The sequence below is a fragment of the Hypanus sabinus genome, chromosome 22 (assembly GCF_030144855.1).
Source record: "Hypanus sabinus isolate sHypSab1 chromosome 22, sHypSab1.hap1, whole genome shotgun sequence".
Taxonomy (NCBI): domain Eukaryota; kingdom Metazoa; phylum Chordata; class Chondrichthyes; order Myliobatiformes; family Dasyatidae; genus Hypanus; species Hypanus sabinus.
Genome location: NC_082727.1, coordinates 22,223,757 through 22,244,358, shown reverse-complemented (window position 1 = coordinate 22,244,358; position 20,602 = coordinate 22,223,757). Strand labels below are relative to the sequence as shown.

Below are 20,602 nucleotides of genomic sequence, written 5' to 3'. Positions count from 1 at the left end.
TGGGAATTCTGAAAATATTCAAGAAAGGGTCCCCACAACTTTTGGAACTTTATGTCTGAATTGAGAGTTGAATAATGAGTCTTCTCAAGGTATAGACTGGACATGATGTCCCTAAGCCACTGAGCATGGGTGGGCAGGGCAGCATTCCCCTACCTGAGCAAGACTGCACGCCTGGCCAAGAGAGAGGCAAAAGACAGTATACGACGTTTGGTCCGACTTAGGTGTGTGTCCCCCCTCTCCGGAGCTGCCAAAAAGAGCAATCAAAGGATTAGGTTGAGGAGGAGTAACCTTTCGGGTATGTAAGAACATAGGTGGGTTCCATGGTTGGCATAGACTTATTAGGCCAAAGAGCTCAAATTCTTGCTCTGTAGTGAGAGGTTGCAGGTGTGTTGGCAGTGGCCTTAACCGGTGTATTTTGGAGACAAACTAAAAAGGTCCTCTTAAATACCATTAGTGCTGCTGATGTGTTAGCCGCTGGAGATGGTTGAGATTTTCAATATCAATAAGGAGAGCATCATGGAATGCAAAGAAATGAGGGTAATAAGTACTGAGGCAATATTTATATGATATAAATATTGCAATAGAGGAGGTAGTTGCAGTCTTTAACTCAAACTATGACAAATCCAGAGGATTTGTCTAATGCACATCCCAGTCACATGGGAGGCCAGCAGATATTGCAGAAACCTTGTAGAGATCTTTGCTTTGTTGTGAGCCATTAGTCAAGTTCCAAAATACTGGAGGGTGGTTAATTTTGTTCCATTATCCTTGAAGGGTAGCAAGGACAAACAAGAGAACCACCGCCCAGTGAACTCAACTTCATTTATGGGGAAGTTACCGGAGAGACAAGATTTACGTCACTTTGATAGTCAATGCGGTTTTGTGTAGGCAAAGTTATGTCTGATGAATCTTGAGTTTTTTTGAAGAGACAATTAGGGGATGAATGAAGGTAGTGCAGGGGATGATGTCTGTTTGGAGTTTAGAAAGCGTTTGCAAAGTCCAGCTAGCAGGCTCATCTGGAAGGGGGAGCTGGTGAGGTGGATCAGAATTGGCTCAATGATAAAAGTAGATGGTGATGGCTAAAGGTCAAGATACCTGTGATTATCAGGGTGCCCCAGAGTCAGTGTTGGGCACTGTTACTCATTATTTAAGTGATTTGGATATGTACATGGGACATGAGAATGCAGATGCTGGATCTAGAGCAATGTAGAAGATACTGAAGGAACTCAGTGAGAGAGGCTACATCTATGAAGGGAAATGGGTAGCTGACATTTTAGATTGAAAGAGTGGCAATGTGCACTATAAAATGTTGGAAGTGGCAGAGTAAGAGCAAGCCAGTGATTGATAATGTAGAAGTGGATTGTGGAAATAATGACAGAAGCTGGGTTAAAGAGGTAGTGATGATAAAGAGCCAAAGATGGAATCTTATAAGAGAGGAAAGTATGACTTAGGGTATGTCTTTCTGAACTGTTGATAATACTGCACAATCTGTTAAAATGACAATTTCAGAGTTTAGAGCCACTAATGGTTTCCACACACCTGCTGCTCAATGGTAGAAGTTATTGAGGTTTGTGAGGTGCTGTAGACATGGTCTGAGAGGTCACATATCCATGCATAGGGTATGTGAGGAATATGCTTGAGATGTTCTAAATGTATCCTTAACAGCTAGAACCTCCTGACCATAATCCATTGTGGATCTCGAGTAATAACAGATAAAACAAACAGACAGATCATGAATATTTATTGGGCAATTAAAATATCAAAATACTACTCATCACAGATGTACACTTAGTAGTCATCTTCACATTTCCTTCAACGCTCTGGTAGAAGTAGTAGAGGCCAGTTCAGTTGTGTCAGTTAAGGTAAAATTGGATAGGTATATGGACAGGAAAGGAGTGGAGGGTTATGGGCTGAGTGCGGGGTAGGTGGGACTAGGTGAGATTAAGAGTTCGGCACGGACTAGGAGGGCCGAGATGGCCTGTTTCCGTGCTGTGATTGTTATATGGTTAGAGATAACATAGCAGGTGAATAATTTGGATTACAGCAGCAATAAGTTCTTCACTCATTTCTTTTTCTCAAACCACCAGTTGTTCACTGCAGAGAAACAAAGACCAAATGAACATGGAGCATAATTACAGAGAACCTTATTTATCAATTAACACAGCCAGTGGTGCAAATCTACTAACCACATTAAGATTGTCATCCAGATCATTAATATAAATGAAAAAGAGCAGTGGATTCAGCAGTAATGCCTGTGCCACACCATTGGGCACAGGCATTCAATATGAATAACAACCATTCACAATCACTCTTACTTTCAACAAGTCAGTTTTTCATCAAAATGTCTAGTTCATCCTAGATCCCATGTGATCTAACCTTTCACATCAGCCCAACATACAGGATCTTAAAAAAGACTGAAGTGCATGTAGACAACATTTGCTACCACCATTCCCTCAATCTTGAAGATACTCCATTAAATTTCAGATTTCCCATGCAAAAAGTTTTGCTGATTATCCCTAATCAGTCCTTTTAAAATGCAGGTAGATCCCATCCCTCTAATGACTTTCTCACCTGAAATTTCCTGGCTCATTTTTAACATTAACAACCTCAAACCAAGCATCACTGCAGAACTGCATCAAGAATTAATGGTTGCATAGTTGAAAGTTGCCCATTTCTGAAAATCTGTCCTTACCTAATATGGCCTGAGTGCAACTTCCATATTTAGGTTTGTGTATATATAAACTTTCTGAACTGCCTTCAAGTGGACAGGCGAGGACATTTAAGAATGGGCAACAAATTGCTGACTTGACCAACAATGCCACATCTGATCAGACAGTGATATAAGCCCGATTCTGATATGCCCAGCATTAAAGAAAATACATAAGTAAAATACTGGAAATAAAATACAAATCTATAAAGAGATCTAAAATGTCAGAAATCATCCATGCATAGAGCAAGATATTTCACCTCAATTTTCAGCAAATCTTAATGCTCCTCTCTCTACAAATAATGCCCTATCTCTTGAATCAGTAATAGCATGTGAAGTTTTACCTGCGACCATAAGTGAATTTATTCTTGATCTGGCAAATTAAAAATTATGCAGATTTTAGGATTTTAATGTTTCTAATAGTTGCTCAATTTGCCAGGAGTGCACTGTAGAAAGTTCAAGCTGAAGCCAACTATTTTGACAGAATTCAGTTAACACTTACCATCCACTGACGCCGAATCACCTGATCCACATTCTGGTAACTGCATGAAATAAGTACAGAAATCTTAATCAAGAGTCCCACAACATGTAACAGAACAAGATAAACAACTGCCACTTGGTCTTTGAAAGAACTATCATAACTCACATATTGTTCCACCCAAATCTGTGTAGTGTGAATGTAGTTACCCTTTGAAAATAATAAACATTGCTTCCTTTCAGGTAGTTTGTTTCAAATTGTGGCAATATCAAATAAAACAATGGTTACACCCCACTTCCCTTCTACTTGCTCTTCTGCTGTTTGTCTTAAATACTGATCTTGCAACTTGAAGTTTTTCATAATCAAAAGCCTTCTTGAATTCTAAATATTAAATCTCCCCCAGCCCCGTTTTGGGAGATGATGCTAGTAGAGGAGAAGTGGAAGTGGAAATGGGTGAGCAATTTGGGGAGTGTCCCAAATTAAGTTTCAAGACGGTTATGAAGGGGGATAAGGATGCTCCAGATTTAACATGAATTTGCAGGATAACTGATTTCAATAGAACAAGACATGACCCTGAAAAGGATGCTTGTGGGTGGGAAATGAGACTTCAGGCCCAATGTGTTTCTGTAAGGGTGAAAGGCAAGGATAGCTAGATTAAGGAATTGTAGATGGCAAGGGACAGACAGTTCAATGAAAAATGTGTATCTCAAAGGATCAGGCACATAAATAGCTGACAAACAGGAGAGGCAGGCAAGTGGCACAGGAATCTCCTGTGGTTATTTCCTTAAACAAAAATACCAAATTGCATACTGTTTGTGGTAGTGAGGAAGGATACAAAGCAGGGCAGGGCAAAGTCCAGGACAGCAACAGGGAATTTCTATGACTGCAAGTGGAACTCTGGAATGGTGCGTTGCCTTCCTGATGTCTGACTAAGCACAGAACTCTGAAAAGAGAGGGTGAACAGCTAAATGTCATGGTGCAGTCTGGTACCAGAATCAAGTTTAATAAAACTGGCATGTCATGAAATCCTTTCTTAATCCAAACATACGGGCAGGAAGAGAGATGAGGCCCTAAAAGAAAGTTCTGTAGAGCCTCTAGGGTTGCAATCTCAGGATTACTCTCCATGCCACAAGACAATGAGACAAGGAACAGAAGATAGTTCAATTATACGTGAAGCTAAAGAGCAGGTACTGGAGGGAGGGCTTTAGGTATATGGATCATTGGGTTCACCTCTAGTGCATCCGAACCAATACCTTGTTGGGGAGATTCGCAGGTGTTACTTAGGAGGGATTAAACTAGGCTGGTATGCAGGTGAGAGATGGGATAGTTGAGGGAAGTACAAATGTTAAAGTGACCAAGTTCTGTAGACAGGATAGGGGGCAAGGAATGACTGATAAACTGCACAAGAGCATCAGGTAAGGCAGGGGAACTCAGGGCATGGATTGAAAGATGAGACTGGGATATTCCAGCCATACTGGAAACATTGTTGAGGAACGGGGTAGGTTGTCAACTAGATGTTGCAGGGTACACACATGCTATAACATGAAAGAGGTGGAGGTAAGGGGAGGATTGCATTTTTTATTAGGCAGAATATCATGTTCACTCTTAGATAGTAAGGGATTGACCAGCGAGGGTGGAACTATCCTTAGCTGGAAATGCAATATTCAACAGGTATTAAAGGAACTATCATGCAGGAAGATCATAAATCTGTAAGAATAAGGTTAAGGTAATATGCAATTTCAAATCCTCTTACGTTGACTGGACTGCCATAGTTTCAATAGGTAGAATTTATTAAATGTGTCCAGGCTTTTTTTTCAAATAATATGTACATGGCTGTACAAAAGAGGGGGCAACACTCAATCTACAGATAAATAATACAAGCTGAAGTGTCCGTAGGAAAGCTCTTGTATAGAAAAAGATGGTCCACAAATTAAGTTTCTAATTGGGGACATGGAAAGTTTAAGGCATTAGATAGGAGCTTGCAAAGGTTGAATGGGAGAGGTTGCTTGCAGGCAAAAAAAACATGTAGCAGTGGGAAGTTTTTAAAAAAAGTGGGATAGCCCATCAAACTTTGCAAGTTCCTATCAAATGTGTCAAAATTTTCCTTGCCTCGATCTAGAACTTCTGCACCAGTACTATCTTTTCCCATAGTTATGTGAAAGCTAATAGTAATAAGGTCTCAGTTCTACAAATGTTCTACCACTAAGCGAAGTGTTGCTCCATCCCTAGTAGGGCCATCTACACATTAATTGAGAAAACTTTTCTGGACGCATTTAATTCTGGACCCTTTGCAGTATGACAGTCCCAGTCAATAAGATGGAAGTCACCTACTTTAAAAACCTATCATAGTAGTGTAGCAGTTAGCTCAATTGCTTCACAGCACCGGTAATTATCAACTGGGTTGTCAATAAGGGGACATTTGGATAGGGTTAGTGAGTTGTGGGCATGCTATGTTGGTGCTAGAAACAGTGCTATCCTCAGACTGAGTTGATCATTGACACAAAGCAATGCATTTGATGTTGTAATGTACATGCCTTTCATTATCTTAATCATTCTTATCTACGACTTCCCTATGTATTTGTTCTCCAACTCTAGTGGACTACTGAGGTGTCCATAATACAATTCGAAAGGATGATTCATATCGTCTCAATGAACAATCGATTCTAATCAAACTATAGTCTGCCAAGAGCAGCACATTTAAAAGTGAAGCTGTAGCGGTGTGCTACACGCAGCGCTGTAATAACGACACGGAGTCGGTGAGCTGCAGTTGCAAAAGAAATTTATTTAAACTTCGCGGCCTCGCTATAAAGCCTTCCTGATCCTGCCCTCCCCAGGCGGGAATGCTGTAGGGGGTGCATATTCACAGTCCCATCCCGCGCACGGGCTTTTCCCTTGCTGGTGAAGCAGACTTGGCGCCCCTTTTAGGACCGGCCTCAATGCCGGCGTGCGCCACTTTGTGAGCCGGTTCGAGTGCGCTGGGAAGTGGGTCGCCACATAACCCCCCCCAGAACCAGCGATACACCCAATGTCCACAGTCTGGGTCGGACTCTGTTTGGGAGGTCTGCCTCTGCGCTGCAGTGCCGGAATCTCTTCCGGCTGCGCCAAGTCCACATGGGCTGGTTTGAGTCGGTCCACCGTGAAAACCTCCTCTTTCCCCCCAATGTCCGGTACAAATGTGGACCCGTTGTTTCTGAATCACTGTAAACGGCCCCTTGTAGGGCTGCTGTAGCGGTGCCTGATGTCCGCCTTGTCGTACAATAATGAACTTACAGTTTTGCAGGTCTTTGGGTACGCAGGTCGGGTTCTGCCCATGCTGTTAAGTGGGTATGGGGGCTAGGTTACCGAGCCTCTTGCGTAGTCTGCCCAGGACTGCTGCGGGTTCTTCCTCTTGCCCCCTTGGGACTGGTATGAACTCTCCTAGGACGAGCAGGGGTGCACTTTACACCAACTCGGCCGACGAGGCGTTCAGAACTTCTTTGGGCGTTGTGCGGATTCCAAGCAGGACCCAGGAAAGCTCGTCCATCCAGTTAGGCCCCTTGAGGCGGGCCATGAGATCCAACTTCAGGTGACGGTGGAAACGCTCCACTAGGCCGTTCGACTGTGGGTGGTAGGCAGTGGTGTGGTGCAGCTGTGTCCCCATAAGGCTGGCTATAGCTGACCACAGGCTGGAGGTGAACTGGGCGCCTCTGTCAGAGGTAATGTGGGCCGGTACACCAAAGTGAGATACCCAGGTGGCAATCAGTGCCCAGGCACAAGATTCAGAGGTGGTGTCGGTGAGCGGGACCGCCTCTGGCCATCTTGTGAACCGGTCCACAATAGTCAGGAGGTGCCGCGCTCCTCGTGACACTGGCAGGGGCCCATGATATCCACATGAATGTGGTCGAAACGCCGGTAGGTGGGGTGGAATTGCTGCGGCAGAGCTTTGGTGTGCCGCTGCACCTTGGCTGTCTGGCAGTGCATGCACGTTTCGGCCCATTCACTGACCTGCTTGCGGAGTCCGTGCCAAATGAACCTGTTGGCCACCATCCAGACGGTTGTCCTGATGGAGGGGTGCGCTAAGTTGTGGATGGAGTCGAAAATGCGCCGCCACCAAGCTGCCGGAACGACAGGGCGGGGTTGGCCAGTGGCGACATCAGAGTAGGGTCCTCTCACCTGAGCCTACGGGGAGGCCCTGGAGCTGCAAACTGGAGACTGCAGACCTGTAGCTATGGATCTCCTCATCTGCCTGCTGCGCCTCCGCCAGTGCTTCATAGTCTACCCCCTGGGACAGGGCTTGGATGTTAGGGCGGGAGAGTGCGTCCGCCACGACATTGTCCTTTCATGAGACATGCCGGACATCCGTCATGTATTCGGAGATATAGGACAGATGGCGGTGCTGGCGGGACGACCAGGGGTCTGATGCTTTCGTGAACGCAAAGGTAAGAGGTTTGTGGTCCGTGAATGCGGTGACACCCCCGCTGGTGGTAGAAGCACCACCGTTCATTGGCCTCCTCACCCCTGCCTCTGGGGTTAGCAGGCTCTGTGGCTGGGCCTGGTCTGGTTTGCTGCTGGGAGCGTGCCCTGGTGATCTGTGCGACGGACACCCCACTCTCCTTCTTGGCTTTCCACAGCACGTGCGCCCGGGCCACCACTTTCTGGGGGTCGCTGAAATCCGCGTCGGACAGCAGCAGGCGTATGTCTTCAGGCAGCTGCTCCAGGAATGCCTGCTCAAACATGAGGCAGGGCTTGTGACCTCCGGCCAGGGAGAGCATCTCGTTCATCAAAGCCGACGGTGGCCTGTCCCCCAAACCATCCGGTTGCTGTAAGCGGGCAGCTCGCTCGCACCGTGAGAGCCCTAAAGTCCTTATGAGCAGGGCTTTGAATTCTGTGTATTTGCCATCCACTGGGGGTGACTGTATGAACTCCTCAACCTGGGCCGCTGTTTCCTGGTCCAGGGAGCTCACCACGTAGTAGTAACGTGTGGCATCCGAGGTTATCTGCTGAATGTGGAACTGGGCTTCTGCTTGCTGGAACCATAGGTGAGATCGCAGTGTCCAAAATTTTGCTTGACAGTTTTAACGAAACTGCATGAACAGATGTGGCGTCGTTCATCTTCGGCCCAAATATTGTTTGGGCCGTCAGAGTCACCAATTGTAGCGGTGTGCTACACGCAGCGCTGCAATAACGACATGGAGTCGGTGAACTGCAGTTGCAAAAGAGATTTATTCAAACTTCGCGGCCTCGCTTTAAAGCCTTCCTGATCCCGCCCTCCCCGGGCGGGAATACTGTATTTACAGTCCCGTCCCGCGCACGGGCTTTTCCCCTTGTTGGTGAAGCAGACTTGGCGCCCTTTTTGGAACCGGCCTCAATGCCAGCGCGCGCCACTTTGTGAGCCGGTTCGAGTGCGCTGGTTAGTGGGTCGCCACAAAGCACTATTTTGAAGCTGCAACTCAAGACTATATGAATGCACAACAGCAATGAGTGTTAAAATGACTAAGCATTCCTCAGGTCAATTGGATAAATCTCCATAGTCAGCCACTTCCCGTTGTAAGCGATGTTGGACAATTACACAGAAATTTCATTAACATCTCAAACCTGTGTTAGAGAAGCCAAACATGCAAGTACTAAAGGTATGGTTTGATATTTATAATCATTGTTATCTAGAAATGGCAAGAAGATCATTTGTCTCCACCACCTCCTGAGGTTCCGATCACTTCTGTCATAAATTTGATTCTGAAGAGAATTATTGATTCTCACAAATTTCAGCTTTACAACTTTATAACCACACTTAAGTCAATACCATCTTGATGTCAAGATGTGTGTGAAATAGCTGAACTTCAAAAGGTGAAAGGCATCCTATGTACTTAGCATGAGAGAACACTATTAAGATTGAAGTCAATGTAAAGAAACTTGCCCAGGTGAGTTTATTCCTCTTACAAAAGTTGGTTACCGAAGGTACATACCGTATTTGAACCCTAGGATACTGTTAAAGTTCATCAAGACACTATTTTGGGCCTGATCTTCGGTTGCTCCATCAGTGATTTCCACTCCATAACTAAATCTGAAGCAATGTTGAGTGATCTTCACTGACACTGCACAATATGTGCTGGCCTTTCATGTCAAAACCTTCTGACTGAAATGTCAAATAGCTGCCTCTTGTTCTGCATTGGGTACATTCATAGTTAGGTTTATTGTCACTAACATACATCATGAGATTGATGTTTTATGGCAGTACATACTACAGGGAACTGCATCCAGCTACAGCTTCTTACAGACCGCGTTAGAGAGCTGAAGCTGGATGAACTCTGGATCATTTGGAAGGCTGATTGAAAGTATACAGGGAGGTAGTTACACATAAAGTGCATGACACAGGTAACTGCATGATCGTCAGGAGACGGGCAGGTAATAGGCAGCTAGTACATCAATAGCGAGTACATCACTTTGGCTATTATTAAGGGTGACCGAGCAGAGGAAAGCAACAGGTCAGTTCTCTGGCATTGAGGCTGAATCACAAGGGAAGGGAGAAGAGGAGGGAAGCAGTAGTGATGGGGGAACAAGGAAGAGTTTCTGTGGGCAATACTGAGATTCCCAAATGATTTGTTGCCTTCCAGGTGCCATGGTCAGAGACATCTCAGATTGAGTCTGTAGCATTAAGCAGGATGTTCAGCAATCAGAGGTTGTGGTTCACATCGCTAACAATGACACAGGCAGGAAAGGTGATGATGTCCTGCGGAGTGTGTTCAGGGAATTAGGTGCTAAGTTAGAGAATAGGACATCCAGGGTGGTGATCTCAGGATTGCTACCCAAGCTAAGTGTTAGTGAGGCCAGAAACTGTAAGATAATATAGTTTAACATACACTTTGTATGTAGTGATCATTAGTTTTGAGGTAATTATAAATACCATATAATTTCAATATTTATGGAGGATAGGACTGGTCCTCGGGTATCAGAAAGGGCCTGACAAGTGTGCAGTGGGATAGGTTGCTTTCCGACAAAGGTGTGTGTGGTAAGTGGGAGGCCTTCAAAACTGAAATTCTGAGAATACCGAGCTTGTATGTTCCTGTCAGAAAAGAAGGCAAGGATAACAGGTTTAGGAACCTTGGTTTTCGAGGGATATTGAGGCCCTGGCTAAGGAGGAGGTGGTGTACTATGGGTATGGACAGCTAGGAACAAATGAGGTACTTGAGTATAAGAAATACAAGAGAACACTTACAATGGAAATCAGGAGGGCTAATGGGCATGGGGTTTCTCCAGCAGACACACTAAAGAAGAATCCTAAGAGTTTCCACAGGTATATTAAAAGCAAAAGAATTGCAAAATTGATCCACTTGAAGATCAGCATGTTCATTTTATGCATGAAGGTAAAAGAGACGGGAAGATCTTAAATGGATTTTTTGCATCTATATTTACTCAGGAAATGGACACAAAGTGAATAGAACAGAGGCAAATTACAGTGGATAAGTCACCAGGGCTTGATTAAGTTGTACCCTTGGACCTTGTGGGAGGCTAGTACAGAAATTGCAGGGACCCAGGTAGAAGTATTTAAAATGTCCTTAACCACAGGTGAGGTGCCAGAGGATCGGAGGTTAATTAACGTTGCCCCGTCATTCAAAAAAAGGTCAAAGCCAGGAAATTATAGGCCAGTGAGTCTGACATCAGTAGTGGATAAATTATTGGAAGGTATTATAAGGAAGCATATATACAAGTATTTGGATTGATAGAGACTGATTAGGGATAGGCAACATAGCTTTTTACATAGTAGGTCATGTCTAACCAATCTAATATTTTTTTGAGGAAGTTACCAGGAAAGTTGATAAAGGCAGTGGATTTTGCCTACGTGGACTTTAGCAAGGCCTTTGACAAGATCTGATATGGGAAGTTGGTCAAGAAAGTTCAGTCACTCTGGCAATCCAGTTGAAGAAGTAAACTGAATTGGCCATTGGCTTCGTGGGAGAAGCCAGAGAGTGGTAGTAATGGTTGCCTCTCTGACTGGAGGCCTGTGATTAGTGGTCTGATGCAGGGACTGGTGCTGGGTCTGTTGTTTTTTTGTCATCTATATCAAGACCAGGATAATAATGTATAAACTAGGGTAGGACTTACAGTCCATACCCATTCCCTGTGCAATAGAACAAAGGGATCTGGGAACAGATTCACAGTTCTGTGAAAGTGATGTCACGAGAAGATGGTCGTTTAGAAAGGTTTTGAAACACTGGTCTTCATAAATCTAAGTACTGAGTGCAGGAACTGGCATGTTGAAATTGTATAAGTATTGGTGAAAAGTGCAGTTCTGGTCACCTACCTATAAGGAAGATTAATACAACTGAAAGTACAGAGATTTGCAATGTTATTACTGGGACTTGTGGACCTGAAGTTTGAATAGATTAGGACATTTATTATCTGTACCACATGAGAATTAGTGGAGATTTGATGGAGGTATACAAAATTATGAGGGATATAGATTGGCCTTTTCCACTGAGTTTGGCTGAAATTATGGGGTGAAGGAAAAGGTGAAATATTTAAGGGGAATCGAGTGTGTAAGTAGGGAAAGAGAAGCGGTCATGTACTGGATGGTGAAGGGTCCTTATGATGGCTGCTGCCTTTATGGGGCATTGCCTTTTGAAAATGTCCCTGATGCTGGAAATGCTTGTGTCTATGATGGAACTTACAACTATCCACAGCATTTTTCTGAGCCTGTGCATTGGTGCCTCAATACTGGAAGGTGATGTGATCAGTCAGAATGATCTCCATGGCTCATCCATGGAAATTTGCCATAATTTTTGGTGACATACCAAATCTCCTCAGATTTATAATGAAATATTGATGCAATAACAAAGAAGGCTATTATGTTAGGTCCAGAACAAATCTTCACAGATGTCAACACTCAGGAACTTGAAGCTGCCTTCTCTTTTCATTGCTGATCCCTCACTGAGGACTGAGAGTAGAGTAACAGGTTAAGCACACATGCTTGAGGTGTGCTTGCCTTGATTGTCAGCGCGGAAGGAAGTGTTATTTCAGATCTGTACTGACTAGTCTCCTAAATAACCAGTTGCAGAGGGAGGTAAAGAGGCAGAGATACAGGGATACAATACAATAGGGTTTACAAGGTACCTCTCAACAGTATACATCCAAGAGCAAACAGGAGATTATCGCTTTGAACAGTATACTTACATTTTCTATACGAGCAGTAGCATCTGTTTCAGAACACATGAAGGGACTTCCAGATACAGTTGTGTTTGTACTAGGAAGAGAAATGAGAATCTGGTAAGCAGAACAAAGTTTACAGCAGTCACTCACAATTCAGCCCCACCACATACATGCTGACCAGTAGGCTGAATCTGTATCGATCCCATTTTCCAGCACTTCACCCATAGCCTTCTAAGCTTAGAAAATTCAAGTGTTTGTCTAGACACTTCTCAAATACAATCACTGACTCTTGGGCAGTACAGTCCAAGTACTCACCACTTTCTGGACGGCAAAGATCCCCTCTAAATTTCTTACCCTTATTTCCTCTAGCTTTATTCACCTCTGATAAAGGGAAAATTTATTTTGCAGACTACTCTAGCCATAACACTCAATATTATACAGCTTAATCCTCCATTTCAGAGAAACCACACCTAGCTTCTCCACTCTATCCTCATAGCTGAACTGCTCCATGCCAGGCAACAGCCCAGTGAACCTCCAGCCTTCCCACAGCACGGTGAGCAGAACTGCACAGAGTACTCCAGCTGAGATGAAACGGAGGTTCTATAAAGTTGGGGGACAACCTCTGCTCTTGTATTCAGTACACAATAAAAAACAACATCCCTTATGCCTTCCTAAGCAAATTAATCAAGTATTGCCACATTCAAGGATCTATAAACTCAAAGAAAATTTGTAAAGATAGGACAAAGATGGGTGGATAAGATTGATCTATCAATCTGATAGAGATGGATTATGAAATTAATTTTCTTCATGCATTATCCAGTTCTGCCTTGAAGGCCACAGGAGACAATCTCCGGCACATCTATAATGCACTCTATGTTCCCCGTGGCTTTCTTTCCCTTTACAATTATACAAATCAATTCTTGCCCTTATTCCTCTGCAAAAAGCAGCAAACTCCCGCTCCATCTGGACACATCATTTTACGTACTCTTCATCAAATCACCCCTTGGCCTTAAAGAGAAAACGAACTCTGCGTTGGGTGGAACGCAGTCCGTCACCCCATGCTCTGGGCCCTGTGGCCCGTTGGGTGGCGTGCAGCCTCTCAGCTAACCCTCCAAGATGTACCATTCTCATAAATAATTTCTGGACCCTCCCTATTGCCTTTGTACCCTTGTTACAATGTAAAGACCAGAATCAAATATAATACCCAGGTTGTGGACAGAGCAGTGTTCTGCAAAGACTAACGTGCCCTCCCCACACATTTTATATATGCCTTTTGACAAAGCCCAGAATTACACACTTTCCAAACCACTTTCTTAACCTGCCCTACCAACTTCAATGAAATGTTCTCACAAACTCCCAGGTCTTTTTCCTCAAACATTTTAGGAAAAAAAAACCCTTTTCTTAGCATTGGTAAACAGAAGAGGGAGAAATAAAGTGTAATATTTAACTTTCTCCACATTAAACTAGATTGGCCATTTCACAAGATCACTAGACAAAGGAGCAGAAGTAGGCCATTCAGCCCATCGAGTCTGCTCCGCCACTCCACCATGAGCTAAACTATTCTCCCGTCTAGTTCCAATTTCCGGCTTTTTCCCCGTATCCCTCAATACCTACCAATCTCCTCCTTAAACACCCTCAATGATTCGGCCTCCACAGCTGTATGTGGCAATGAATTCCATAAATCCACGACCCTCTGGTTAAAAAAATTTCTCATCTGTTTTAAATGGGTACCCTCTAATTCTAAGACTGTGGCCTCTTGTCCACGACTCACCCACCAAGGGAAACAGCCTTTCCACATTTACTCTATCCAACCCTTTCAACATATGAAATGTTTCTATGAGATCACCTCTCATTCTTCTATAATGAATACAGTCCAAGAGCCGACAAACACTCCTCATATGTTAGCCCCTGCATTTCAAGAAACATCCTCGTAAATCTTCTCTGAACTCTCTCCAACATCTGTACATCCCTTCTAAGATAGGGGGCCCAAAAATGCACACAGTATTCCAATTGAGGTCTCACCAGTGCCCCATAGAGCCTCATCAACACCTCCTCACTCTTATACACTATTCCTCTTGAAATGAATGCCAACATAGCATTCGCTTTCCTTACTGCCAATCCAACCTGGTGGTTAACCTTTGGGGTATCCTGCACGAGGACCCCCAAGTCCCCTTGCACTTTCGATTTTTGAATTTTCTCCCCATCTAAATAATCTGCCTGATTGTTTCTTCTTCCAAAATGTACAACTGTACATTTCTCAACATTGTATCTCATCTGCCATTTCTTTGCCCACTCTCCTAAACTGACCAAGACTCTCTGCAACCTTTCCATTTCTTCAACACTTCCTGCTCCTCCACCTATCTTGGTGTCATCCGCAAATTTAGCCACAAAACCATTTAATCCATAATCGGCGCAAGAGGACTTCGGCAAGAAGCCCGTTTTTCATTTATTCTGACTAATCGAGGATCAGGTAATGGGGGAGACAGTTAGAGCAGTGGTGTGCTCCGTATGCAGTATGTGGGAGGTCAGGGTCAACACAGTTGTCCCTGATGACCACACCTGCAATTGATGCATCCAGCTGCAGCTCCTATCAGACCGAGTTAGGGAATTGGAGCAGGAGCTGGATGAACTATGGATCATTCGGGAGGCAGAGGCAGAGATAGGTAAGAGTTATCAGGAGGTAAGCACATGGGTGACAGTCAAGAGAGGCAGGGGGAGCAGACAGAGAGAGTGGAGCACCCCTGTGGCCGTTCCCATCAACAATAAGTATGCTGTTTTGGATACTGTTGGTGGGGATGACCTACCAGGAACAAGTTGCAGTGGTCCTGTCTCTGGCACTGAGGTTGGACCCTCGACTAGGAATGGGAGGAGGGAAGAGAAAAGAGCGGGAGTGATAGGAGATTCTATAGTCAGGGGGGTGGATAGGAGATTTTGTGGGGAAGATCGGGAGTCTTAGATGGTATGTTGCTTCCCTGGTGCCGGGGTCTGAGACATCTCAGATCGGGTGCAGGTTATTCTCGAGAGGGAGGGCAAGAATCCAGATGTCGTGGTCCATGTAGGGACCAATGACGTGGGTAGGATGAGTGAGGGGGTCCTGCGTAGGGAGTTCAGGGAGTTAGGTGCGAAGCTGAAGAGCAGGACCTCCAGGGTAACAATCTCAGGATTGCTACCTGTGCCACGTCTGAGTGAGGCAAGGAACAGAAAGATTATAAAGATTAATACGTGGCTGAGAGGATGGTGCAGGAGGAAGGGCTTCAGGTTTGTAGATAATTGGGCTCTGTTCCAGGGAAGGTGGGATCTGTTCCGAAGAGACGGTTTACACCTGAACTGGAGCGGTACTAACATTCTTGCAGGGAAGTTTGCTAGTGCTTCTTGGGGGGGGTTAAACTAAATTTGCAGGGGGCGGGGATCCAGAATGATCCAGAATGTGAGAGAGGATAGCGAGAGGAAGAATAAAGGACAGGTGGGGACTACATGGTTCTGGAAAATTAAGTGTGTAGTAGAGAAAGGCGAGGCGAAACAAGTGATAAGGAGGACACATGTACAGAGGGATGGTCTGATGGAACATGGAGTTAAATGTGTTGAAAGAATAAGTAAATTTAGGAAGGACAACAAAATTCTAGGGGCATATAGCCCGATGGGAGTTCGGGGAGCTGGGTTAAGCACAATAGGCAGCGATTCAAACAGAGGAGAAATGGGCTAAAAATTCTATATCTGAATGCACAAAGTGTCAGAAATAAGACGGATGAGCTTGAAGCTCAGGTGCGAATGGGTAACTATAATATTGTTGGGATAACAGAAACATGGCTGCAGGGAGATCAGACCTGGGAAATGAATGTACAAGGGTATACGTGCTATCATAGGGATAGAAATGTGGGCAGAGGGGGTGGGGTGGCCCTGTTGGTGAGGAATGAGATTCAGTCCTTTGCAAGGAGGGACATAGGGTCAGGAGAAGTAGAGTCTGTGTGGATAGAATTGAAGAACAGTAAGGTCAAAAGGACCCAAATGGGTGGTGTCTACAGGCCACCAAACAGTAGCATGGATATTGGGTGCAAGTTGAATAGGGAGTTAACATTGGCATGTGGCAAAGGTAATGTTGCAGTAGTTATGGGGGATTTCAACATGCAGGTGAACTGGGAGAATCAGGTTGGTGCTGGACCACAGGATAGGGAGTTTGTAGAGTGCATTCTTGGAACAGCTTGTATGAGAGCCGACAAGGGACAAGACTATTCTGGATTTAATGAACAGGATTTGATAAGCTATCTTGCAGTAAAGGAGCCATTAGGAGGTAGTGATCATAATATGATAAGTTTTTATCTGCAATTTGAGAAGGATAAGGGCAGCTCAGAGGTGTCGGTGTTGCAGTTGAACAGGGGAAACTATGGAGCCACGAGGGAGGAGCTAGCCAAAGTTGACTGGACGGATAGCCGAGCAGAAAAGACAGTGGAACAGCAATGGCAGATATTCTTGGGAATAATGCACAAGGTGCAAAATCAGTTCATCCCCCAGAGAAGGAAGGATTTAAAGGGGGGGGGGGCCACAGTGGTTGACAAAGGAAGTCAGAGATTGCATAGCATTAAAAAAAAAGGAAGTATGACAGAGCTAAGGTGAGTGGGAGGACAGATGATTGGGAAGTTTTTAAGGAACAACAGAACTTAACTAAAAAGACAATATGGGGAGAAAAAATGAGGCACAAACGCAAGCTAGCCAGGAATATAAAGGAAGATAGCAAAAGGGCCCTTGAAGAATGAATTGGGTGAAATTGTTATGGGAAACAGAGAAGTGGCAGAAGAATTTAATGAGTACTTTAGATCTGTTTTCACTAAGGAAGACACAAGCAATTCCCAGATGTTTGGATGGCCAAGGACATAGGGTAACAGAGGAAATGAAACAGATTGACATTAGGAAGGAAACGGTGATGAGAAGACTGATGGGACTGAAGGCTGACAAATCCCCAGGTCCAGATGGTCTGCATCCTAGGGTACTAAAGGAGGTGGCTCTGAAAATTGCGGATGCATTGGTAATCATTTTCCAATGTTCCTTAGATTCAGGATCAGTTCCTGAGGATTGGAGAATGGCTAATATTATCCCACTTTTTAAGAAAGGAAGGAGGGAGAAAACAGGGAACTATCGACCTGTCAGCCTGACATCGTTGGTGGGGAACATGCTGGAGTCCATTATTAAGGATGAAATAGTGGCATATCTAGATAGCAGTGATAGGATTGGGCCGAGCCAGCATGGATTTACCAAGAGTAAATCATGCGTGACTAATCTGTTGGAGTTTTGCGAGGATGTAACCAGGAAGTTAGACGGGGGAGATCCAGTGGATGTAGTGTACCTCGATTTTCAGAAGGCATTTGATAAGGTCCCACATAGGAGATTGGTGGGTAAAATCAAAGCTCAGGGCATCGGGGGGAAGACATTGACATGGATAGAAAACTGGTTGGCAGATAGAAAGCAAAGGGTAGCGGTGAATGGGTGTTTCTCGGAATGGCAGGTGGTGACTAGTGTGGTGCCACAGGGCTCAGTATTAGGACCACAGCTGTTTACAATTTACGTCAACGATTTGGATGAAGGCATTGAAAATAACATCAGCAAATTTGCTGATGATACTAAGCTGGGTGGCAGTGTCACATGTGATGAGGATGTTAGGAGAATTCAGGGTGACTTGGATAGGCTGGGTGAGTGGACAGATACTTGGCAGATGACGTTTAATGTGAATAAGTGTGAGGTTATCTACTTTGGGAGTAAGAACAGGAAGGCAGATTATTATCTGAACGGTGTAGAGTTAGGTAAGGGAGAAATACAAAGAGATCTAGGAGTCCTTGTTCATCAGTCACTGAAGGTGAATGAGCAAGTGCAGCAGGCAGTGAAGAAGGCTAATGGAATGTTAGCCTTTATTACAAAGGGAATTGAGTACAAGAGCAAGGAAATCCTCTTGCATTTGTACAGGGCCCTGGTGAGACCACACCTGGAGTATTGTGTACAGTTTTGGTCTCCAGGGTTAAGGACGGACATCCTGGCTATAGAGGAAGTGCAGCGTAGATTCACGAGGTTAATTTTCGGGATGTCTGGACTGTCTTTCGCAGAGAGGTGAGAGAGACTGGGCTTGTACACGCTAGAATTAAGGAGATTGAGAGGGGATCTGATTGAAACATATAAGATTATTAAGGGATTGGACAAGATAGAGGCAGGAAATATGTTCCAGAGTCCAGTACCAGAGGGCATGGTTTGAGAATAAGGGGTAGGTCATTTAGGACAAGAGTTAAGGAAAAACTTCTCCCAGAGAGTTGTGGGGGTCTGAAATGCACTGCCTCAGAAGGCAGTGGAGGCCAATTCTCTGGATGTTTTCAAGAAGGAGCTAGATAAGTATCTTATGGATAGGGGAATCAAGGGATATGGGGACAAGGCAGGAACCGGGTATTGATAGTAGTTGATCAGCCATAATCTCAAAATGGCGGTGCAGGCTCGAAGGGCCGAATGGTCTACTTCTGCAACTATAGTCTATAATCTAAATCATCGATATACAGTGTAAAAAGCAGCCCCAACACCGACCCCTGACAACCAACCAGAATAGGATCCCTTTATTCCTGCCCTTTGCTTTCTGCCTGTCAGTCAATGCTCCACCCGTTCCGATATCTTTCTTGTAATTCCATGGGCTCTCATCTTATTAAGGTGCCTCTTATGCGGCACCTTATTGAAGGCCTTTTGTAAATCCAAAAACACAACATCCACAGCCTCTCCCTTGTCAATCTTACTTGAGATTACCTCAAAAAATTCCAATAGGTTGGTGAGGCAGGATCTTCCCTTTATGAAACCATGCTGGCTTGGGCCTATCTTGTCATGCATCTCGAGGTATTTCATAATCTTGTCCTTGAGGATCAACTCCAATAACTTTCCAACTACTGATGTCAGACTAATAGGTCTGTAATTTTCTTTTTGCTGCCTTCCTCCTTTCTTAAACAGTGGAACTACATTTGTGACATTACAGTACTCTGGAACCATGCCAGAGTCTATTGATTCCTAGAAGATTATTTCTAATGCCTCCACAATCTCCAAAGCCACCTCCTTCAGAACCCATGGGAGCACCTCATCTGGTCCGGGAGACTTATCTATCTTAGTCCATTTAGCTTCCCAAGTACTTTCTCTCTAGTAATCTTGACTGTACCTAGTTCTATTCCCTGAGACCTCTGGCTATCAGACATGTTGCTAATGTCTTTCACTGTGAAGTCTGATGCAAAATACTCATTTAGTTCCTCTGCCATCTCTCTGTTACCCATTATAAATTTCTCCAGCATCATTTTTAATCAGTCCTATATCTACCAGTTTCACTCTTTTACTCTTCATATATTTAAAAAACTCTTAGTATCCTTTTTTATGTTAATTGCCAACTTTCTTTCATAATTCATCTTTTCTTTCCTAATGACTTTCTTAGTTTCCTTCTGTAAGTTTTTAAAAGTCGTCCAGTCCTCAGTTTCCCAGCTAATTTTTGCTTCCTTGTACACTGTCTCTTTTGCTTTTATTTTAGCCTTACCTCTCTCGTTAGCCACATTTGTGCCATTTTTCCATTCATGATTTTCTTTTTTCTTGGCATATATTTTTCCTGCACTTTCCTTACTTTTTGTAGGAATTTCATCCAATTCTGCTCTACCGTCCCTCCATTTAGCTTACTTTTCCAATCAACTTGAGCCAGTTCCTCTCTCATACCACTGTAATTTCCTTTGTTCCACTGAAATATCAATACACTTGATACCATTTATCTGCCCATTCCACCATCTAGCTACAGTCTATCACAATCCTCTCCTTAGTTCATCATATAGCCATGGGCAAATTTAGAAATTACATCTTGCAGGTATACCCAAGTTCAGGTTATTAATATAGGGATCAAAACTAAGGTCCCAACACTTTAACAGCAGACCTCTAGTCTGAAAAACGGTTTACCAGTATCTTCTATGGTCTGCAAATAGTAGTGCTATCACTGAGTTCGTGTAATGTGCCAGTCCTTTACAGATTAACTTGCTAAATGCACATTACCATAATGCCTTTGGGTATTGTCTCATCAATACCACATACAGATGGGGCAGGACTTCCCTACACTCACACCCGGTCCCAGCATTTATCTTAATTACTTTACTGCATATAAATGTTTGCGAACGTGCCTTCCACATGCACTTAGGGGTGGCATGGTAACAACAGTTTGTGTAACACTATTATAGCACCAGTGATCCAGGTTCAATTCTGCCATCATCCAGGAGTTTGTACGTTCTCCCCGTGACTGTGTGGGTTTCAATGGGTGC

The 20,602-nt window shown here is 44.2% G+C and overlaps 1 protein-coding gene across 1 annotated transcript in view; it reads right to left on the bottom strand.

The window, feature by feature from the left end:
• Nucleotides 1-1,721: 1,721 nt before the first annotated feature.
• Nucleotides 1,722-20,602, bottom strand: part of LOC132379428 (inorganic pyrophosphatase-like) — a 45,851-nt gene continuing 26,970 nt past the window's right edge. Inside the window, exons 9-11 of the mRNA XM_059947283.1 lie at nucleotides 12,330-12,399; nucleotides 3,207-3,246; nucleotides 1,722-2,091 (exon numbers count right to left, since the gene is read on the bottom strand). Of these exons, the coding sequence (XP_059803266.1) occupies nucleotides 2,060-2,091; nucleotides 3,207-3,246; nucleotides 12,330-12,399 (142 nt within the window). The 3' untranslated portion in view covers nucleotides 1,722-2,059. The remainder of the gene's footprint in view (nucleotides 2,092-3,206; nucleotides 3,247-12,329; nucleotides 12,400-20,602) is intronic.